The sequence below is a fragment of the Nicotiana tomentosiformis genome, chromosome 5, assembly GCF_000390325.3.
Source record: "Nicotiana tomentosiformis chromosome 5, ASM39032v3, whole genome shotgun sequence".
Taxonomy (NCBI): domain Eukaryota; kingdom Viridiplantae; phylum Streptophyta; class Magnoliopsida; order Solanales; family Solanaceae; genus Nicotiana; species Nicotiana tomentosiformis.
In genome coordinates this window covers 123,344,401-123,368,762 of record NC_090816.1, presented here as the reverse complement: position 1 = coordinate 123,368,762, position 24,362 = coordinate 123,344,401, and the positions used below count along the sequence as shown (strand labels likewise).

Sequence of the window (24,362 nt, the reverse complement as noted above, 5' to 3'; positions counted from 1 at the left end):
TAAAGCAATTAAAAACTGGAAAAAATTAAAATATTTTTAACTAAAAACTGAAAAAAAGTAAATATTTATTTTTTCAGTTTTTACAAAAACATTGCTTTAGAAAATTGCTTTTTAGTTTTTTTTTTCCAGTTTTTACAAAAATATTATTTTAGAAAATATTTTTCTGTTTTTTTTAAAGCTGGTCTTTTGTAAGAACTAAAAAAAAAATGTTTTCATTTTTTTTAGTTTTTAGTAAAAATAATTTAGTTTTTTCCAAGGTTTATAAAAACAATTGTTTTAGAAAATTGATTTTCACTTTTTTTTCCAGTTTTTAACAAAAACATTGTTTTAGAAAATATTTTTCATTTTTTTCAGTTTTTAGTTAAAATAATTTCAGTTTTTACAAAAAAAAATTGCTTTAAAAAATTATTTTTCGGGTATGGGTAATGGGTCTCTTTAATTAATTAGGAGATATTTAAAACTGACCAACAAGACGATGATACGTGTTCCTCCGTTTAAATGAGGGTATATTTGAACCCAAAGTATGACTGCAGGGGTATAGATAACTCAATAGTATAACAAGGGGTATTCTTAGACCATTTTCGAAAGTAGAGGGGTATATTTGGCCCTTTGCCGATTATATTATGCTGGAGTTCCAGTATACATATGGTGGAACTCCAGTATAATATACTGAAGTATTTTCTGGATTTTGAACAGTATTTTCGTTTAGATTTATCTTTATATGAAAAGTGGCTAAATTTCGATTACTTTGAAAGTGTGGCTATTTTTGAATGACCACTTGTAAATCTGGCTATTTTTGAATTTATCCCTTAAATTACTCATTTGTGCTATTTGTATATCATGCCCCTTTATAATTTTAAAATTAAAAAATAACCTTTTTAGATATCTTATGTGTAAAAGACAGATTTCTTACGTAAAAAGTGAAAAAAGAGGTAGGGTATAAATTAAAAATAAGTTTGTAAAGAGCCACAAAATCAATTGACCTGAGATAAGTATTCAAGGATTGCGAGATATTGACTGTAATTTGTAATATAGCCATTAAGAGTTACTATGTTGTTCAATTGCATGTGTTTTTCTTGGCCTATGTATTGAGACCCTAAAATATAATGCATGAATTTGAAACTATTTTTTGTTAATTGGATAAAGAAATTTAGTTCTATTAATATACTCGACAATTACATCACTTTGTAATTTTGAAGAACTATGATTGGGTATAAATCTTACCCAATGAGGGGTACAATAGTAAGTTCATTTTTGTTTTTGCGCAAATATAACTGAATTTGTGCCCTTATGTTGTGTAATTTTTGGAAAACCAACATGCGTGACACCAAAACCGAGTTATTAGCTCTAATAAATAATAATTAGAGTTAAACGTATAACTTCTAGAATAAATATTATAACTTTTAATACTCCTATATAATGCAATCATGAATTTCATTTTTATTGAATAAAAACGTTTGTTCTTATTTTTTAAGTAAGATGCCTTACTATAAGTGAGACGTTTTACTAGAAGAGTGTACTTCGGATATCTTTATCTACATATTGCTAATACACACATTTATGTCACATCTTATGTATAAAATAATCTGTGGACTTTTGCATATTTTACAAATATTGTATGCTAGAAATGAAAATGATAAGTAACAAATGGATTTTCTGTTAGTGCGTGGGAAACCAAAGCTAGTTAAAAGAGAAGTGTGAAGTTGGGTAGTCTCATCCCTGATAATTTGTAGGCCCCAATGTTTCTATGGAAAACACAAACTCTTTTCCTAAAAGATCTAAACTTAAGAATTTCTTGCGTGAAAGTAAAATTGAAGTATTGCTTTGTAACGTCACGAAAGATTGAAGAAACTCACATAAATCTTACAAATGGCACTGCTTTTCCAACTATTTCTCTTTCTTCTTTGTTCTGCAAGAATAAAACAATATCCAAACAAATAGAAATCCACTCTAAAAAGAGAACGAAAACGACAAAACATAAAAAAGAAAAACTAATCTATGGGGGTATAATAGTCTTTTGATGTGGAGTAATTGAACTTTGCAGATTCCCACACCGAAAAATTAAAGACGATTTAGTTGCTATATATGTTGAGGCTAAGTAAATACAGGCTGTGTTCGTAGAAAGGAGAGATGGTTGGCATCTCCCCCGACAGGGCCGGGAATCGTCTTCGGGCTTTACCTGTTACCACACATCCAGTTAAGGCTTCCCACTTCGGTGGATCTCTTACCCCAATTTTTTCCCCCTCATCGTCCTATTCAGTAATCGTTTTGGGAAGTAGACTAGAATTGTTTGTCAAGTTGAGAAAAGTAGAATACAAAATAAAGAAGAAATATTCATAAGAAAAAATATACTTACTCTTGGAATAGGATCATAAATGGACTTGAACAATGTCCAAAGCAAAGCATGAATCATATTGCCTATTGCCTAATTTGCAGGATGCATCCGAATAATTACCTATGACTGATCATGTACATACAACAGAAATGAAATTTTTGGCACTCTGCTACAAGACACTCTTAACTCCTTCACCAAAGTGATCATAAACTACCTATACAACTGCTAATCTTTTGGTGATTATCACGTTTTTTAAATTATGGTATACTCGGGGTCCGTTCAATGAAAATGACCCCCAATACTTTGGCGACAATTTATTTCTACCCCCATTCTTGATTCAATCAGTTGTGTATGAACATCATGTACTGGAGAAAAGAGTCATATCAGCACCAGCTGACCAGAAAGAGGAAAGGTAAGATCCTCTACCTGTCTTCTGATCATGTATGGATTTCAAAGTCATCACAAGTTGCTCGCGTTGATCTTCCACTTCCGCATATTTTAAGCTCATGTGCAGGTACCGATCACGAATTTCTTGCAGCTCAGCTTCAAGCTGAGATATTTTTTGCATATCCCCATCTATTCCTTTGGATGACAAACTGAAGATGCAAACATTTCGAATATTAAGATTTCAATCTTAAATTGTAACTTGTAAATTTGATCATATATACTCTTGGTTGTCCTGAAGATATGATAACACAGAAAGGTGTTCCAGAATTCACAAATAAACATCAGGAGAAACACAAACAAAGCTTAGGACACAAACCAAAAGATTTTTATATAGGCTCACCAAATTAGATGGGATTCATGGATACAATTGCTCTCTAAAATCTGAACTACTGTATCCCCCGGAAATTGGATTGCAGATACACTTTTGGCGACCGTCTCTTGAAGATCTCTCTTGTAGTTGCTTTGTTTGTTGCCATCCTAAATAAATATGGGGGAATAACATGAGGTTAATAAAGAGAAGAAATTAATTAACTACATTTTCCAGAAAAGAAAGTAATTAATAACTATTTACACTTTGGCACACAAAGGAATGAGGATAGTTCTAGTAGCACGTACTTGTTGAGAGTTGCCTTGAATCTTCTGAACTCTCAAGTATTTCTCTGATTGAGGAGATTGTGTAATTATTTTGCACTGCTTGCTGAAGTCCTCCTCCGCTGCCTGTTTTTTGAGAAAACAAAACAAATATCAGATTCATTGCCTACTGTATTGACTTCAAATTATGAATAAGAGAAGTGGCTAGGTTAACCTTTGAAAGCTTCAACTTCTCTAGAGTAGGAACATCATCCTCTCTTTGGTTGTCTAATCGTTTTCTCATCAATTTTTCCTCGACGGATTTAACTTGCTTCAAGCAGTCCTCTTTCTCGAATTGAAGGGATTTTATTTTCCTCAGAAACTGGCTATTTACTCTTCTAAGCTGGCAAAGCTCATTTTTCAGCTCGGAAACCTTGGCACACATTACTTCTTTTGCAGTTAAGTCTCCATCCAACCTTAGAACTTTCTCCTCTAGTGAAATTTTCTTGTATTTGCATTCTTCCGCTTCAGCCACTGCCTTCTGCATGTAAGAGATCTCCTGAAGTAATGACGCCTTCTCTGCCTTCAACTCTTCACAATCTTCATATTTCAACTGCAGTGTAACTTGTAATCTCTCGCTTTCAAACTTCATCCTAGATAGTGCTCCTTTAAGATTCAATACTTCCTCCTGAAGTAATGGTAATGTTTGCAGTTGTATCTTTAGACTGAAATTCTCTTCAGTCATTTGCAGCATTTGACATTCAGAAGACAGTAGTTTTGACTCAAGCTCATTAATGGTGCATTTAAGCTTTGCTTCATTGGATGCAAGATGTTCTGTTGACCTCAGTAGCTTCTCACAGTTAGCTGCCAAAGTTCCCTCCTTGGCTTTGGAAGTACCAAGATCACTCATAAGATCTGACATCTGCGCTGTGAGGGATTGTACCTGTTCTTGCAACTTTTCAACTTCGACAGTATTCTCCGATATTTCATGCACTGTGCACTCTTCTACAAGAAGTTTCTCTCTATGCTCTTTAGTCTGTAGGTGGAGATCATCAAGTTTGAACTTAAGGATCTTCTCTTTTGATTCAATTTCTTCCAGCACTGATGAAAAGTTAGCTTCTAAAGACTCTATCCTTTTCAAACAGGTGGAGAAAGAATACTGAGATTTCCTCAGTTCTGCTTCCAAAACATTATGGCTCGTATGCAATTTTAACTTTTGTTGCCTTAGTTCTGCGTTCAAGTTTTGAAGCAAACGACACTCTTCCATAAGACTTTCTGTTGTCGCTTGGAGTTTTGGATTTACTTTCTTCAGATACTCGCACTCTTCTTGAGCATCCAACCATCGGTGTTGCATCTCCAGCAACTTTTCTTTCATATCGAGCTTTTGTGAATCCTTTTCATGTTCTAATTCTCTGACCTTGTCCTGAAGGTTCACAACACGATTACCTGAATGCTGCAGTTCCAAACGATTCAATTCCATTGCATCAGTCAAATGCCTTAGTTGAGCTTCCAACCCTGATACTCGTTCTGACAGATCTACATTTTCTTTTTCTAATTCATCCAAACTAAGTTCTAACTCATATTTATCACTCTCTAGCTCTAATGATTTCATTTTGAATGTCATCTTAGAGACATCTCCACAAATACATTGATCAAGAAACATCAAACCATTTGTGGAAGTTTGTAAAGATTTAGAGGTGGCACTAAATTCTTGTTGCACGCTTTCCATTCCTTCCTCCATCTGACATTTGTTCATCTGGAGATCAGAGATTTCAGTTCTCAAATCAATCTCCTGGTGCCTTAGAGCTTCGATCTCTGCATCCTTTTTCAGACAGTCTGTTTTCAGCTCCAGTATCTCCGAGTTCTTTGCTAAATTATCACTGCTTAAATTTTGAACCTTGCCGTCTAGCACCTTATTTGAATCCTCAAGCCTTTGACAGCAAGAACAAGGAGTTTTTTCCTCTGGAAGGTCATCCTTTTCTCCATCTTGGACTTCACATGCATCCTTTACTGTTATTTTGGGTTCATCCTCGATATGTTTACTACCATCAAGACATATGGCCGATCTGCACCCCAATAACTGGAGCAGTTTTTTCAACACCATATCAGCTTGCTCGTCCTTAGTGGTATGACCTGTACATTCACAAAGATCTAAATTACAAATAGCATCTTTAAACTCAGTGTTGATAGTGAAGAAAGGACAGTTTATCTTGTATTCCTGTTGCACGAGAAACATTCTAGATACTTACATAATGTATTGAGCAAGGCATAGACATCTTCAATACGTCCTGACTCAGAACTCTGGAACATTGCGGATACATTTTCATGAGTGAAACCACCATGACAACTTTCTTCCTGATGACATTCTGATGGGATTGGAGCAATTTCAGTTCTCTGATCTTGTTCTTGTACTTCAAAGCAACATGAGTTGATTTCAGCATTAAGCCTCAAAGTATTGTCCTTAACTTGTTTGTGCAACTCCATTTGAGCTAAGTTCTCTTCCTGATCACAGGTTTTCTGCTTACTTTCGGAGGCAGCTGTCTCAGCAATTATTTTCTTCTTCCCCATATCATCTTGAAATGGTGAAGAAAGGAGCTCACCGTTACTTACTTCAAATTCGGAACCACCAGGTGATCGTTCACTTAGCTGACCCTCGACAGACGATGAACTTAAAATGGGACCACTGATAGAGGAAGCTCCCTTTGGTTTCAGTTTGTACAGAAGTTCCAGATTTTCTTCTGTCAGCTCCTTGCAGTCTCTCTCAAGTTCCTGAAGTTTTTCCTTGAGAGTCTCATTTTCCTTCATTAGATCACAGTCAGTTGCAGGTTTGGCCTTATTCGTCTCGGAACCCTCTGCACTTAAAAGTCTGGATAACTCTGCCTTCAAATAAGCAATTTCCTCTTCTTGTTCTCTTGACCTACTGCTCCATTTTTCTTCGCAATCTAAAAAAGCCTGAGTTCTTTGACCTTGCTCGAGTTCAATCTCATGAGATTTCTCCCTGATAATTTTTTCCAGATGGAGAGTGGTGTTTTCCAGATTTATCTGTGATTCCTGCAACTGTTGAAGCTTGTCCTCTGGGTTCTTCTGGTTTACTATACGTAGGTTCTCAATCTCCAGCTTCTGATTTTCAACAGTTTCTTCCATCTCCTGCAGAATGGCGACTAATTGAATATTTGATTCTTGAGTTTTACTTAGCTGTAAAGCCATACTGTCATTTGATTCTTTCTGAATCCTTAGCTCCTCTTTTACAATCTTTTGGAAACTTTCCATATCTTTGACTTGAAGCATTAAACTCTCAGTTGCTTTTTCCTTTTCCATGGATTCTTGTAAAAGGACCTCCAGGTGTTTTATTTCTTGCACCAATCCACCATGTTCGGTGCCCAATGAGCAAAGCTCCATCTTAAGGTTTGCTATCTGCTGTGTCTGGTCAAAAAACTCCTTCCTTGACATTTCCAAGTCGGTCTTTAAACTTTGAGCATTTTGTTCCCACATCAAGGCCTCTGCAATTAGTTCTTTACTGGTAATATCCTTGGCTTGTAAGGAGTTTCTAGAGGAAGCAGCAAGTTGCACTGATGCAGTGTTATCATGTGAGAACTGTTTGAAATCATCTTTTTGATTTTGAGCATTCTTTCCTGATCCCGAATTCATTAAATTATAGGGAGAGTTGTATGATTTGGGCGACTCACAAAAAGAGTAAGAACTGCAGGATGCACTACTCCTGGAATCAATCGATTCTTGTCTGCCAATTATGTGATTAACAGGCCTGTTTGAGTCACTTAGGGAGGAAAAACTTTCTCTGCCCAATGAATCCTCAGTAGAGCCAAAGCTATGAGATGAACTCAGAGCTCGGAAACCAGTTTCCTGTTGGGAAAACATAATATTGCTTAAATTCTATAGGAAGCTGGAGATGATAAAGCAACCAAATAAATGCACCATAGATACTTGTAATACAAGACCCCCAAGAGAAGACATGGGTAAAATAATAATGAGAAATATACTTTGCTTTGTTATATTTGTGTCTATATATGCATCCGGTGGGTTCAATTATTCAAGTAGTTTGATATATATCTATGATTTCTAACTAGCACTTATTGTTGTGTCCCATAAATTTTGATTTGCAGTAACTGTATCCCTGTCTGTGTCCATGTCTAAGCTACTAAGGCTGCGTTCAATTCAAGATTTAGATTCCAGGCAATACTGCAGCCACTTTTTAGCTCTTTAAATGTAATTGAGTAACTGGCATAAGTTTCCTGAGAGGTTATGGTACACTTTTTGCCTGGTCAATTCTAGATAGATTACCGACTGAAAGCATTGCATGAAAACTCAGACCTGGCTAACACTGAAAACGAAGACAGGACGTATTAATCTATAATTCTATTGGTCAATTCCACTCACTGCCTAATTTTCTATTATTAATTGCACTGAATGTGTGAATAAAAAAGTAGTAGTTATCCAAATATTAAGTACGAGACTAGTTAAATTTTAATTGTGTGAATAATCAAATATTTGGAAATTAGTTGAAAAAAGAGATTTTCTCATATAATATCCTAACGGATATTGACAAATGCATAAATCTTTATGACTAGATAGTTAGATACCTCTGATTTGATCTCCATGTTATTGTATTCCACGTTCTCTTCTTCTATGTAGATGGGCATGTCTTTAAATTCATTCCCCCTACAAGTTCCAAACTGATTCTTTTAAGTATGGATAACGAAAAAGAAATAGAAATCTGGAAAACTCAGCTAGAAGTTGCTATCTTCTAGGGACAAACCTGAGTGCTGTCAGACACTTGATCTCCAGCTGCAGAAACATAAGAAACTGAATCAATGGCAGGTAAGACCAAAAGCTGAAAGTGTATGTACTCAGGTGTACTTGAGCTAACATGTTGAATTAAATATAGGCCAAGCACGTAAGGGAATTGACTGAAAATCTTTGACAAGGACTTGAGTATTCAGGATGGGATGAACATTAGGATGCTCCAAATTATGAGTAATTTGGTGCAGTTCAGATGAGGAAGTTAAAGCTGGAAACATATTTATTATGTTAAGTAAATTTGTCCAATATTGTTTCTTTGATCATCACGTTTATTAAGTTAAGTAATTTGTAATAATAACATATTCAACTTCACATTCAAAGTATGTAAAATATCGCATAAGCATGCAAAGTAGTAGATGGGGCTCTCAAATTTTATGAGCAAAGTAAATGATAAAACTAATATCCTTTCAGTATATAGCTTGTATAATTACAAGTATACTATTGAACAGAAAACAAATTACATTGTATTACTGAGAAGCAAACCTACAGTTTATTTACTTGAGAATTATTAAGCACAAATGAAATGAAAAGCTTTCTAGGGGATTACTAAGATCTGAGAAGCTAGTAGATAAACACAGTTCCTGAGCTAAGCTCACAGATAAAAGTAGTGACTGATTCATTTGTTAAAAGAAAAACAGGTTGTTTTGTGCTTGCTTTTGTCCAGTAAGAAAACAGGAAAGAATTTTTTTCCCTTTGTACTTGAGTAGAGGAAGATGAACCGGTTTATTGCAAAAGAAGCATGGAATATTGGTAAATACGATAGGATGGGTCTACAAAGAGTAATGCCTGAACATGTTGAACTGGGATGCAGGAAAGAAATGGTAATCATAGGATATACTAGATAATGGTTTGCAATTTAAAGTGCTAATATCAAACTTGAAAGCATCAGAAGAGGTCTCACCTGTAGAACTGTGGCATAGTTACATTTTTTCAAAGGTAAGGAAACGGGAGTATTAGCTTTTGCATCCTTGTAGTGAGAAGGATTTACAGCAGCCTCTCCGAGGATGCTAGATCTCGCAGATCCCTGAAACAGAAAGGTGGTAAAATTATAAGCATGAAAACTGAGAGTCAAGTGTAGCAAATGCTTAAAGCTTATTGAACCAATAATATCAATAGATAGAAATGTAGGAAGATGTCAGACCATTGTTACAATAAACTTAAAAGGGAATTGCTCTTGTTGGCTTGAGATATCATCTGGGGTAATCCATATAGACTGCGACCATGTCTCTGTCCATTGGCAATTGCCATTTCGTACTGAGGCTTTCCCTGATTTGCTTACTGTTTTCCCTGTTTCCACGGAGACAAGAGAGATGGAAAGTTTGTCCCATCCTTTAGGTACCTGAGATACCAAACCATAGAAACTTTGATAAATTTGAAATTAGATGTGAAATATTCAGCCAAGATGATATAGTGAGGCCATTAAGGCATCAATATTAGATGATTAATCTCTGAAATCCACTTATCAAGCAACAGAAATATAAACTCAAAAACAAAGCATTCCACAGGTAAAAACAGTTTGAGAAAAGGATTTTGTAGCTTGCCATTATCTTAAGAGTATCTGTTCAGTCACAAATACTGCAAGCAGAGAAGACATTCCCATGTTAAACCATTCCATGTTAAAAAATAACAATTTAAAGGACCAGTGATTGGATCTTTTGAAACATTTAATGAGGTACGAAGTGAAAAAAGAGGAAAATAGAGTCTATATCGGTCAGTAAGTGAATATATGAGACAAGACAGTTTAGCTCTTAGATTCATAAAGAGTGTGGACAAATCAATGAAATTGAACCACATTGGAGATAAGTAGCACCAAGTTTCATGGAAAGAGGCATATAAAGTGGCAGGGCATGTTTATGGGACTAATTTGACCTAAATTCTTTGAAGGTTCCTCTATTAGTTATTCTATTTCCACATTGTCAAACTTTCTATCCCTGAAATCTTTATGCACTATTGCACTGTTTATATTTATTTCCTTGTATGCTATTAGGGGACGTTTGGTACAATGGTGGGATAAACCAGGATATCCATGGGGTGGGTAGGTATCCCATGGGATTAGCTATCCCCCGCCATTTTAGTGTAAAACTTATCCCGAGATTAGCTAATACCTATAACCAAATATGAGATAAATACAATGCCAAATTCTATCATGGATAATTATCCTTATCCCTTGTACCAAACTATCCCTCAAGGTATTATGTTCTCTTTTTCTGTTTTCCACTTTTGAGTTCAGGAACTAATTCTTCCATATACCTCCAACGTGCCATTTATTCGTACCATTGTACATATGGTTTATACTACACTGTGCTTCCTAGTTCAACCATTTACTACTAGTGATATCAGAGTAACAGACTGGTTATATCAATTCCGGAGCAACTGGCACTTCCGTTGTTTTCAAAAGTACGTTTTCTGGTGTTTCTTTCTCTCTGTCTCCTGTCAACTTTCAAGAAAACCTTATCCTTTTTCCATGTAATATAGGAGAAAAAAATGCCTCAGATGTACTCCGACATCTTTTATCTGGTCAAATGAAGTTATTTCTGTATCTTCTGGCTACTCCCCACTTTCAAAATAAAATACTATAATAATTCTTGTTGCTTCTCTGGTATTATCTTGTGAATTTTTTTCTTACGTATTGGAACATTGAGTGACTATTGACAAGGGGTAGACTAATTGTATAATGCTTATCTTTTGCAATAGTACCTACACCACTAAAGTTGAATGTGTAAATAACAGTCCTATAGCTGGAACATATGGTTTCTTTCAGTTTTAGTCTATGCCAAAGATGACTTTAGCATGCGAAGAACTCTAAGGACTACAGTTACTTTTACAACTTAAATTAGCAGAAGAGGAACCAAAACTTGTGAACAAAATTGCAAGTGCACATGTACATTTATCATTAGCTACATGGACATCTATATATGACCGTATATGACAGTGGTTGACTGGACATGGAGTTTACACAGTTTAAGAAAGAAATAAAGACTTTGGAAACTTGCGATCTAAAACAAACCATAGATATTTGTGTGGCTATATATTATCTCGTTAACGGTAAAATGAAAAATTTAAAGTTAAAATTGTTTCTAAATATAAAAATTTGTCATTCTTTTGTGACGGACTAAAGAGGAAAATGTGCCATATAAAAATGGGACAGAGGAGCATAGAACTTTGCACAATTTCCCTATTTGGTATATCACAAGTCTTTGTTTCACCTCTCTAGAAATTCCTACTATTATTTCGATAAACCAACAAATTAACTGTTATCTAATAGCTTCCCCTGACATGGAACAATAAGAAATACTCCTATAATAAAATAATACAGAAGAAGATAAATTCCAGCCTACCTAACAGATATGTCCAAATAAAAGCACATCTTGTTGCAGAAAAATATAAGAATAAAGTGCACATGCATTTCTGCTCCTTTATACACACCCTGCCAAACTCTATATTAAGCTGTAACAGTAACTTACACCAGAATCAAACACGAAAAAGCACAATTCAACATGTATCACACAACATTGATTTATTTGCTTCAAACTAAAATAAAATCGACAAATTATCACAGAAAATCCAAACTGTAATCAGGTATGTAAATAGTAAACCAATTAAACAGCATCATACATCAGGATCAAGAGCTAACACATAGTGTAATTCGTACTAATTAAGCTGTATATTATACCTCGAGATACTCAAAATGTAAATTATACCTCGAGATACTCAAATACACATGTATTAACACACACAAACACACGCACATTGATTTATTGGTTCAACGCTCAGAAAAATCACAAATTATAGCAGAAATTCCGAACTTGAGCAGGCATATAAACAGTAAACCAATCGAACAGCATAAGACAGCAGAAAAAAAATCAGTTTCAAGTGCTAATTGCACATAGTGTAATTCGTATATATTAAGCTGTAAATTATACCTCGAGGTACTCAAAATATACACACACACACACAAAAACACATACCTGACGAGCGTGAAGATTGGAGAAGGAGAAATCGAGTCGTTGGCCTGATTTCTCAGAAAACGAAGAAGAAGAAGACCTGTGGCGGTGCAATTTGAAAATCTTATCTCTGATCATCATCTCAAATCCTTAGTAATAATGCAATGGTAATAGCTAGAGTTGGAATATAGAAGATCATATAGCAGAATATTAATGGAGGGGAGGGACGTTGTGTGTGTAGAAGGTGAAAGTGGAAAGTGGAGTGGAGTGGATAACTGAATTCTCTTCTGTGTGCTAATATAAAAGTAGAGCGCACTAGTGGGTTTTAGCTATATTCGCTGCTGTCATTATCGTTATTCAATTTAGGAGTTGGAGTTGGAGTTGGTTGGTAATTAGATGGGGTTATTTTGGCGCTTACTGTTCATCAACAACTTACCTTCTATTTATAATGGGTTACGTTCCAACTGGTCCCAAGAAGAAGAAAAAAGGTATTATTACGACAACCACAACAATAACCTATCTAGGGTGACTAAGTAACACATTTCAGCTGCTAATACTCTTATTCGAATTGATATCTCGGTTGAACAATCTATAAATACAAATAAGTCTAAGTCACACTCGAAACGTGGTAGACCAATTGATTCCAAAGATAAAAATTCTCGAAAGCGAAAAGGAGCAAATGATCTAGGAGATCATAATATGGAAGTAATTGCTCAAAATGAGCCCTGCGACATAACAAATGATAAGACCTCAGAGGAGGTCCAGGTACCTGAAAATAATAATAATAAAAAATTTTCAATAAGTTATGTCTCTACGGTAAAAAGATGGAAACGAAATAATATTATTGTCGACAACATTTTTGCTTATAATGTTGCTGTTGAAATAATGCAACAAGATAAGGATCTTGAACCAAGATCTGTCAATGAATGTAGACAGAGAAATGATTGGCAAAAATGAAAAGACGCTATCCAGGTAGAATTAGCATCACTTGAAAAACATGAAGTATTCGGACGTATAGTCCGAACACCTGAAGGAATAAAGCCAGTGGGATACAAATGAGTTTTTGTGCGAAAATGAAATGATAAAAATGAAGTCGTTAGATATAAAGCACGACTTGTGGCACAAGGATTTTCGCAAAGACCTAGCATTGATTATATAGAGACATATTCTCCTGTGGTGGATGCGATCACTTTCAGGTATCTTATAAATTTGGCAGTCCATGAAAAACTTGAAATGCGTCTAATGGATGTTGTCACAACCTATTTGTATGACACATTAGACAACGAAATTTATATGAAAATCCCTAAAGGGCTAAAAGTTTCTAAAACTAATAAAAGTTTTCGGGAAACTTGTTCAATAATGCTTCAAAAATTCTTATATGGATTGAAAAATCAGGGCGAATGTGGTATAATTGCCTGAGTGAGTATTTGCTGAAAGAAGGGTATACGAATGATCCAATTTGTCCTTATGTATTTATAAGAAGGTCTGGATCTGAATTTATTATAATCGCTGTGTATGTTGATGATCTAATTATCATTGGAACTCCTGGGGAACTTCCAAAAGCAATAGGCTGTTTGAAGAAAGAGTTTAAAATAAAAGATCTTGGAAAGTGTAATGAACCAATCGGTCATTTTAACTTTTAGAATCACATTCCCTAAAATAAAACTACCTGAATGTTCTTTTATTGATTTATGACTTGCGGGGATGGTTGGTTCTGAATTTGAAAGTGTTCGGGTTGAAATCGGAACATTTGGTTCCTTAAGTTAGCCTTAAAAAGTCAAGTTTGACTTCGGTTAACATTATGTGCAAACGACCCCAGAATAGATTTTTGATGATTCCAACAGCTCCATATGGTGATTTTGGACTTAGGAGCGTGATCGGCATTTTATTTGAAAGTCCGTAGTGAAATTAGGCTTGAAATGGCTAAAATAGGAATTTAAAGTTTGGAAGTTTGACCGGGGGAATTGACTTTTTGTGATCGGAGTGGAAATCCAGTTTCGAAAATTTTTATAGCTCGGTTATGTCATTTATGACTTGTGTGCAAAATTTGAGGTCAATCGAAGTTAATTTGATAGGTTTTGACATCGAATGTAGAAGTTGGAATTTTAACTTCCATTAAGCTTGAATTGGAGCATAATTCGTGGTTTTAGCGTCGTTTTATGTGATTTGAGGTTTCAAATAAGTTCGTATGATATTTTAGGACTTGTTGGTATATTTGGTTGAGGTCCCGAGGATCTCGGGTGAGTTTCCGATGGTTAACGGATCAAAAGTTGGACTTAAAATAAGTGCTATAATTTTTCCTTTATGCTGAAACTTCTGGGCCAAAATCGAGCCCAAGATCGAACCTAAGATCGAGGCCCAAGATCGAGACCCAAGATCGAAGCCACGATCGAGGCCGAGGATCGAGGCCATGATCGAAGCCACGATCGAGGCCATGATCGAGGTCGGGATCGAGGCCAAGATCGAGGCCGAGGATCGAGGCCATGATCGAGGGTTGCCTGGGCAGAATTATAAAAGAGGGCATTCGTCCCATTCGCCATTTTTAACAAATTGGAGCTTGAGCAGAGGCGATATTTGATAGATTTTCAAGGAAAAGACATTGGGATAACTGATTCTAACTTGGATTTGGTCTATAAACACAAATATATCATTGCTTTCACCATTTAATTAGTGTTTTGAGATTAAAATTTGGAAATTTTTTAGAGATTTAATTAGGCGATCTGTTTGAGATTTCGGTATCAATTCAGAGTTGGATTTGAGTGAAATTGGTATGGTTGAACTTGTAATTGAATGGGTTGTCGGATTTCGTAAATTTCGCCGTATTCCGAGACGTGGGCCCCACAGACGATTTTTTAATTAATTTCGGAATTTTTAATGAAAATATAGTATTTTTTTTTTATAGAAGTGATTCCTATAAATTTTAATGATTGTATCGAATTATTGTTGGTTAGATTCGAGCCAATTGAAGTTGGATAATCGAGGAAAAGGCCTACTAGTGGATTAAATTGGAGCAAGATGAGGTAAGTCTCTTGTCTAATCTTGTGAGGGGGAAATTTACCCCATAGGTGATTAAATTAAGTAATTGTTGCTAATTACGGGGGCTACGTACGCACGAGGTGACGAGAGTCCGTGCGTAGCTACTATTAATGCTCAAGTCTGGGTAGTTTAGGACTCAAAGCATGAATTACTTTTGTAGATTGTATTCTTTATTAATTAAATTATTTTATGTATATATATTGTGAATTGTTATGAAATGTAGTAAAAGATGAAATTTTCATATGCTTAATTTTTGTTTATATTAATTAATTATTGAAATAAATTGTTATCCTCTCGAATAAATTTTACAATAAATATTCTTATTTCGGAGGTACATAAGAAAATGTCCTCCTTTCTTGTGGATCGGGCCGAACGCCTCGGCAGGATAGATACATCTATGGATCATGCCGCTCGTCCCTCGACAATGTACACAATATTCTGGATCGGGTCGTACGACCTCGACAAAAATCGTGCTTGATAATAATAATTACACAATACTTTAATAGTTTATTGCAGCTTGCGAAGCTAATTGATAAATTAAAAATCTTTAAAATTTAAAGAATTATTATTCCTGCTTGTTAAGGAATTATTGTTATTCCTGTAAATGAGAATAATTGATAAATTAAAAATTTATTGGAATTAAAAGAATTTATTTAATATATTGAGAATTGTTGTATTTGAAGGAATTTAATTATTTTTGCTGGTTAAATAAATTATTATAAATTCTGTGAATCATGTTGATTTAGATATTCTAATTTTATTTCAATTTTTATTAATGACACATGATGAGCGTCAAAGTCGGCCATCTCGTCTCTACCACTTCGAGATTAGGCTTGATACTTACTGGGTACACGTTGTTTACGTACTCATATTACACTTGCTGCACATTTTATTGTACATGCACAGATATGTCTAGCAGCCTTGTGGGTGCAAATGTGTGGTAAATATGCAGAAAATTAGGTGAGCTGCATTCTATATTACGATCTGCAGCCAACAGAGTCTCCTTTAGAGTTATTTATATTTTTCTGTCTAATTTGTATTCTGGACAGATGTTGTATTTTATTTTTAATTCCTTAGTAAATTTTCATGCGCTTGTGACATCGGGTTTTGGGAACAGTTATGAATTGTTTAGAAATTTAGTTGTTAAAAAATATTTATCATTTACTCTTTGAGTTATATCCTTGCTGTTTCATTAAAGAAATTTTGATTTCAAAAATACTAATTGTGTAATTAAGTGAAGTTTGTATTGTTGGCTTGCGTGACAACGGTGTCCGGCGCCATCACGACCTTTAGGTGAGATTGAGTCGTGATAACATGGTATCAGAGCACTAGGTTCACTTAGGTCTCGCGAGTCATGAGCAAGTCTAGTAGAGTCTTCTGGATCGGTATGTAGACGTCCGTGCTTATCTTCGAGAGGCTACAAGGCTGTTAGAAATACTTCTCTTTTTGATTCCTCATTATGCGATTCGATTCCTTTGAGGCTTATGCCTTCATTTCCTTCCTATTCAATCTTATGCGACGGGAAGCGCTTGTTATAAATTGGGGATCGAGGAAATTTTAATGGTACTACAGATGTAGTGCAAGATGCTTTTCCTTGCGTAATTAATTGGGCTATTGTCGTCGCCTTGCGGAAGGCCGCTCTGTCGTTTCAGTTCAATATAAGTACTACCTAAGGTTTTGAGATTTGGCATTCATTGTTATGACGATTCGTGCGTTGTTATCGCACAGTGTTTATGTAATTGTAGAATGCCTGTCTAGGTGTCAGGGCAATAAACGAAAAAAGTTTTTCTCAGTACATGATTCAGAGGTTCCAGGTTTTATGTCCAGTGGAGAAAAGGCAGTCGGACTATGAATGTTCAGGTTTGGAGTTAATGGAGTAACGAAGCTTGATATTTTTGAGCGTGGTAGAGTTCTTAATTGTGATGTGGTTTTATCGCCTTGTTAAATGCGTTAAGGTTCGCCGGTGTTATGGTTTTCTTCAACTCGCTTTCACGGTGGGGTGTTAGGAATTGGTATCGGGGAAGCAGTTGTCAACAATCGCGGTGTGCAGTGATTCAAGATCGAATCGGTGTTCCTAGCGTTGATGGCTCTATAAGGATGATCTTCTGAGAGGTTTAAAGCTGGTAACGACCTATTGGTTCAAGTGCTACAGAGACAGATTTTAAGTTAAGGCAACAATTGGGCAACAAAGGATGAGGAAGGACATGTGGGAGGTGTCTTGTGATGGTTAAGTTCCTAGAAGACCGAGTGTGAGAAATAGAAGTCGAGTAATTGCTTAAAGGACAGGGTTTGACCAAAGTGGGAGAGTGGCAATGTAGCATATGGGATTACGGGGTAGGATAACTACACGTCTTGAGGAAAGTTGAGAGTGATTTGGGATTCATGGTAGATAGTGACTAGGTCTACGGGCTTAATTTGGAATATTGGCTGCTATATTGAGGAAGATTGGGTGTGACAGGAGGGAGTTTCTTGATATGAAGAAGGATACAACATGACTTTGGATTGGAAAATATTGTCGCACCTTTAGTTGACATCCATGAGGAGTGAACGAACTGGTGCAGCTGGTGAATGAGCTCGGACTCAGGATGATCTACTGATTTCGTAGTAATTACACCCAATGCAGCGACGTTGGAATATGTCGGCATGTAATTTTCACAGGCGGGTTATATCCTGTGAGCAGGTTAGCGGTCGCGTGGTGTTGACGAAGCTTCTGCGAATAATTCTACTGGCCACCCGGTAAGAGATTTAATATGTAAATGTGGCTAGTAGTTCGGAGCGATTATTAAAGGTTAATAGAAGGATTTCGAAAAAAAAAAAGACGAGTTACGTGTGCAGAATCATGTCAACGATGAAGAAAGAATCTCGGTGGATTCCAAAATTTATGTAATTGTAGCGTCAAGCTAAGTGGGAGAGCCCAACCGTCTACAATTGGATTGCATGGTTGTCTATTTGTGAGGTTTCTGGTTATTGGTGTATTGGTGGGTCATTTCAACTAAGGAAAGAAAACATCAGTTGTAATTTGAGCAAAGGATTTGGGGGAAAGTGTGCCATATTTGACTTTATCGATTCATGTTCAGGCTTTGGGAAGACTTAGAGTTTATTCTTCGTGTAGATGTAATGCACAGGGGAAGAAAATAACTTCGGATTCATAAAAGAAGTATCAGAAGGGGTGTACCAGTTGAAAATGTAAAAGTGCGCACAAGGAAGAGTATGGGATGATTCGTGGGTTTTGAAACAACGTGGTCTCATGAAAAAAGGTCACTCGGGATGAGTGCGGATTTGAATTCGTGATGTAATGAATGGGACTATTATAATTTCTAAGGTAAGTTGAAAACAAATTGAGAAAAAGATGGGTCAGCTAACAATGGTTGAATTGGCATGATGGTGGCAATGATCAGTTCCTTCAGTGCATTGAGTTATGCATGTGATTTTTGGCGGTACGTGCGAGGCTTGACGGCCGCCGTAATTGATTGTATTTGGAGGAATTCAAGTATTATGGCATGTTATGTGTAGATGGATCCCGAGAGAGTTATGGTAGTTTAGCTTGAGGAGTTTATTTCCTGCGAATATGGGAATTCAGTCGCGTGTTGCAATGGTTCTCCTGAATTGAGTTAAGCAAAAGGTTGCTATATGATGAAGTGTTGGGTCTGCTAGTGGTTCAAGAGTTATGATAGAATTCTTGTACTCTCTAGTATTGGCATGCTAGGTACAGTGAACGGCATGGTAATATGGAAGTTGGGGATCGAGGTTGTAGTTCGATTTTGACAAGAGTGTCACAAGCTCGGACGAGCAAAAAAGGATTTAGAGGTTTAAAGCAAGCTGGTATTGTCTTCAATATCACATGAGATCAGTGTTATGTGTAAGAAGCTTTGTGTATTGATTTGTGGATTATTGATTCTCCTTACAGTATTAGTATGGTCGGTGGTATGTATGTGCATACTTTTTATCTGCTGCGGAAGGTCGTGGGAGCATATTCCATGGGGAGATTGTATAAGTGTGACAAGTAGTCACCTGATTGATTAAATATTTAAAAACCAAGCATGAAGATTGTGGCGATATCGCTAATTCGAGAATTTATGCCTGGAGGGCGCTCGGTTCATTTGGTTGTGGACTATGAAAGTTTGTTTTGGTTATGATGGTTGTTCTTGTGTGTTATGGGAAAAAGGGTTATTATGGATCCTTGAAAGGTTATTAGCCTATTACGGTGCGATCAGAATCAGTGGATTTAAATATGAATACAGGCTTTATATCAGGCCGGGCGTGTTCATTTCAGCATAAGCGCTCCCTATGGAGGAGTATTCAGACGTTGGATGTCGTTTCGTCATCGGTTATTTCATGTAATACTATATTGTGCAGTGTGAGTTGTTAAACAGCTTGATAAATTTCTTATGTATTGAGGTTCCGCGTAGAGATGGTGTTATGTGAGCAAGATGGCTCTCGAGATTCAGATCATATGTCGCACCTTAGTTGTGCTTGAGTTTTGTAGCGTATGGCGCTGTCGGTCCTTCCAGTTATGGTGTTATGCACTTAGCGTGCTTGTGTCCGATATTCGGATGTTTTGTAGTATTGAGCATTCTAGCTCGGTAAGTATTTCCTTATAGATTCATTTTGTGAGGATCGGGTGGCACGCCACCACGGGTATGTTGTTTGGATCGAGTTGCACGCCGCAACAGTGTGATGTTGAGTACAGTCCCCTATATTCTATTTGGTGTGTTTTGTCCCATTTTCTGAGGAAGGTTCATGACACATTTTCAGTTGTCTAATTAGTTACGCGGGTTGAGTAGTTCTTTCCAGAGTTCATTTTTCCTTATGTATCACATTCCAATTTGTAGCATGTTGGCGCATTGTTGGCGTCATACGAGACCTTGGTCAGGGTTTGAGGCGGCTTATTTCCTGTGTAGTTTATACTGGGTGAGACGAGACTATTGGACCTGAAATCAGTGCAATTAGAATTATGTAAGGTATATTAAAGAATAAACATCGCTATTTAGCTCAGAATTAGATAATGGTCCTTGTTAGAATGAGAAACTCAGTAAATTACCGACTCGACAGTTGGTTATGAATTTCTACACATTTCTTCCATCGTGAAAGCATTGCGAGAGTTGGAACATGACTTATATGTATCATGAGATGTGTTGTGGACACCAGATTCGTGGAATTTTGACTATTGTTATCGAGTATGTTATTATGGACATGTGAATGGTGCGGTGCATGGTTTAAATTCAACAAGGTATGTAATCCTGTATTGGTGCATCGTGTAGTGATTGATATGGTGTTCATAAGTTGAAAACGAGCATGGTGGAAAATTCTGGATGTTAGAATTTGGTTTTAAGGCTTATTTGCCAAAAATAAAGGGGAGAATCTTCAGATTAGCTCGAGCTAATGTGTTCGACTGGGTGTGGTAGCACGGGTAGGTGCACGAGGTGCTAAACAATGATTTTGTACAACTCAGGAACAATCCTTAGCACGTTCGAGGACGAACGTATATTTAAGTGGGAGAGAATGTAATGAACAAATCGGTCATTTTAACTTTTAGAACCACGTTCCCTAAAATAAAATTTCTCGAATGTGCTTTTATTGATTTATGAATTGCGGGGATGGTTGGTTCGGATTTTGGAAGTGTTCGGGTTAAAACCGGAACACTTGATTCCTTAAGTTAGCCTTAAAAGGCCAAGTTTGACTTCGGCCAACATTATATGCAAACGACCCCGGAATAGAATTTTGATAATTCCAACAGCTCTGTATGGTGATTTTGGACTTAGGAGCATGATCAGAATTTTATTTGGAAGTCCATAGTAAAATTAGGCTTGAAATGGCTAAAATAGGAATTTAAAGTTTGGAAGTTTGACTGAGGAATTGACTTTTTGATACCAGAGTCGGAATCCAGTTTCGAAAATTTTTATAGCTCCGTTATATCATTTATGACTTGTGTGCAAAATTTGAGGTCAATCGGAGTTGATTTGATAGGTTTCGACATCGAATATAGAAGTTGGTAATTTTAAGTTTCATTAAGCTTGAATTGGAGCATAATTCATAGTTTTAGCATCGTTTTATGTGATTTGAGGTTTCAAATAAGTTCGTATGATATTTTAGGACTTGTTGGTATATTTGGTTCAGGTCCCGAGGGTCTCGAGTGAGTTTCGGATGGTTAACGGATCAAAAGTTGGACTTAAAACAGCTGCTGCAATTTTTCCTTTCTGCTGGAAATTCTGGGCCAAGATCAAACCCAAGATCGAGACTCAAGATCGAAGCCACAACCGAGGCCGAGGATCGAGGCCATGATCGAAGCCAGGATCGAGGCCAGGATCGAGGCCGAGGATCGAGGCCATGGTCGAGGGCTGTCTGGGCATAATTATAAAAGAGGGTATTCGTCCCATTCGTCATTTTTAACAAATTGGAGCTTGAGCAGATGCGATCTTTGATAGATTTTCAAGGAAAAGATATTGGGGTAAGTGATTCTAACTTGAATTTGGTCTATAAACACAAATATATCATTGTTTTCACCGTTTAATTAGTGTTTTGAGATTGAAATTTGGGAAAATTTTAGAAATCTCCTAGAAACGAATTTTTGAGATTTCGGTATCGATTCAGAGTCGGATTTGAGTGAAATTGGTATGATTGGACTCGTAATTGAATGAGTTGTTGGATTTCGTAACTTTCGCCGGATTCCGAGACGTGAGCCCCACGGACAATATTTTAATTAATTTCAAAATGTTTAATGAAAATGTAATATTTTTCTTATAGAAGTGATTCCTATAAATTTTAGTGATTGTATCGAATTATTGTTGGTTAGATTCGAGCCAATCGAAGTTGGATAATCGAGGAAAAGACCTACTAGTGAATTAAATTGGAGCAAGACGAGGTAAGTCTCTTGTCTAATCTTGTGAGGGAAAAATTTACCACATAGGTGATTAAATTAAATAATTGTTGCTAATTACGGGGGCTACGTACGCATGAGGTGATGAGAGTCCGTGTGTAGCTACTATTAATACTAAAGTCCGGGTAGTTTAGGACTAAAAGCATGAATTACTTTTGTATATTGTATTCTTTATTAATTAAATTATTTGATGTATATATATTGTGAATTGTTATGAAATGTAGTAAAAGATAAAATTTTCATATGCTTAATTTTTATTTAGATTAATTATTTGTTGAAATAAATTGTTATCCTTTCGAATAAATTTTACAATAAATATTCTTATTCCGGAGGTACATAAGAAAATGTCCTCATTTCTTGTGGATCGGGCCGAACGTCTCGGTAGGATAGATGCATCTATGGATCATGCCGCTCGTCCTTCGGCAGTGTACACAATATTCTGGATCGGACCGTACGACCTCGGCAGAAATGGTGTTTGATAATAATAATTATAAGATACTTTAATAGTTTATTGCAACTTGCGAAGCTAATTGATAAATTGAAAATCTTTGAAATTTAAAGAATTATTATTCCTGCTTGTTAAGGAATTATTGTTATTCCTATAAATGAGACTAATTGATAAATTGAAAATTTATTGGAATTGAAGGAATTTAATTAATATATTGAGAATTGTTGTATTTGAAGGAATTTAATTATTTCTGCTGGTTAAATAAATTATCGTAAATTCTGTGAATCATGTTGATTTAGATATTCTAGTTTTATTTTAATTTTTATTATTGATTCATAGTGAGTGTCAAAGTTGGCCATTGATCTCTACCACTTCGAGATTAGGCTTGATACTTACTAGGTACACGTTGTTTACGTACTTATACTACACTTGCTGCACATTTTATTGTGCAGGCACAGATATGTCTAGCAGCCTTGTTGGCGCAAAGGTGTGGTTAAAATGCGGGGACTTAGGTGAGCTGCATTCTATATTACGATCTGCAGCCAACAAAGTCTCCTTCAGAGTTATTTATATTTTCTTGTCTAATTTGTATTCTGGACAGATGTTGTATTTTATTTTTAATTTCTTAGTAAATTCTCATGCACTTGTGACACCGGGTTTTGGGAACGGTTACAAATTGTTTAGAAATTTAGTTGCTAAAAAATATTTATCATTACTCTATAAGTTATATCCTTGTTGTTTCAATAAAGAAATTTTAATTTTAAAAATACTAATTGTGTAATTAAGTGAAGTTTGTATTGTTGGCTTGCGTGACAGCGGTGTCCGGCGCCATCACGAACTTTAGGTGAGATTGAGTCGTGATAGAAAGACAAAATTTTGTCTTGGTCTACAAATTGAGCATATGAAAGATTAAATTTTTGTCCATCAATCAACTTTTACCGAAAAGATCCTAAAGCGTTTTTATATGAATAAAGCACATCCATTGAGTACCCCGATGGTTGTGAGATCACTTGATATAAATAAAGATCTATTTTGACCTCATGAAAATGATGGAGAGCTTCTTGGTGATTAAACTCCATATCTTAGTGCAATTGGGGAACTAATGTATCTTGCAAATAATACTCGACCATATATAACTTTTGCAATAAGTTTATTAGCAAGATTTAGTTCCTTTCCAACAACAAGACACTGGAATGGTGTTAAGCATATATTTAGATACCTCCGAGGGACTATTGATATGACATTATTTTATTCTTATGAATCCGATTCACAGTTGATTGGTTATGCAAATGCAGGTTATTTGTCTGACCCACATAAATCCTGATCTCAAACAGGCTATCTATTTACTTGTGGGGGTACAACTATTTCATGGCGTTCAACAAAATAAACTTTAGCTGCTACATCTTCCAATCATGTAGAGATAATAGTTATTCATGAAGCTAGTCGAGAATGTGTATGGTTGAGATCAGTGACTCAACATATTCAACAATTGTGTGGTCTTTCTTTAAAAACAAAGATTCCAACGATATTGTATGAAGACAATGCTGCTTGCATAGCTCAACTTAAAGGAGGATATATCAAATGAGACAGAACAAAGCACATTTCACCAAAGTTCTTTTTCACACACGATCTTTAGCAAAACGGTGAGATATATGTTCAACAAATCCGTTCAAGTGACAATCTAGCAGATTTATTCACTAAGGCATTGCCAACATCAACATTTGAGAAGCTGAGACATAAGATTGGAATGTGTCGTCTCCGAGATATCAAATAAAGCTTTCATCAGCGGGAGTATAATACGCGTTGTACTCTTTTTTCCTTAACCAATGTTTTGTCCCAATTGGATTTTTCTGGTAAGGTTTTTAATGAGTCAACACTCAATGCGTA

General features: G+C 36.0%; 1 protein-coding gene, 1 long non-coding RNA gene and 1 other non-coding gene across 3 annotated transcripts; 2 read left to right on the top strand and 1 right to left on the bottom strand.

Annotated features, from left to right (window-relative positions):
* The first annotated feature begins 1,595 nt into the window (after positions 1 to 1,595).
* LOC117281221 (uncharacterized) lies at positions 1,596 to 2,494 on the top strand. The gene is made up of 2 exons (XR_004511838.2): positions 1,596 to 2,196; positions 2,280 to 2,494. It is a non-coding gene; the product is annotated as an uncharacterized lncRNA (long non-coding RNA).
* Positions 2,112 to 2,239, top strand: LOC117281222 (U6atac minor spliceosomal RNA). The gene has a single exon (XR_004511839.1). It is a non-coding gene; the product is annotated as a U6atac minor spliceosomal RNA (small nuclear RNA).
* LOC104115325 (WEB family protein At4g27595, chloroplastic-like) lies at positions 2,334 to 12,420 on the bottom strand. The gene is made up of 10 exons (XM_009625922.4): positions 12,139 to 12,420; positions 9,312 to 9,509; positions 9,072 to 9,194; positions 8,127 to 8,155; positions 7,951 to 8,029; positions 5,602 to 7,213; positions 3,588 to 5,485; positions 3,398 to 3,499; positions 3,123 to 3,259; positions 2,334 to 2,931 (listed from the first exon to the last, which is right to left on the bottom strand). The coding sequence occupies exons 1-10, from the start codon at positions 12,253 to 12,255 to the stop codon at positions 2,694 to 2,696; spliced, it is 4,533 nt and encodes a 1,510-aa protein (XP_009624217.1). The 5' UTR covers positions 12,256 to 12,420; the 3' UTR covers positions 2,334 to 2,693.
* Positions 12,421 to 24,362: the final 11,942 nt, after the last annotated feature.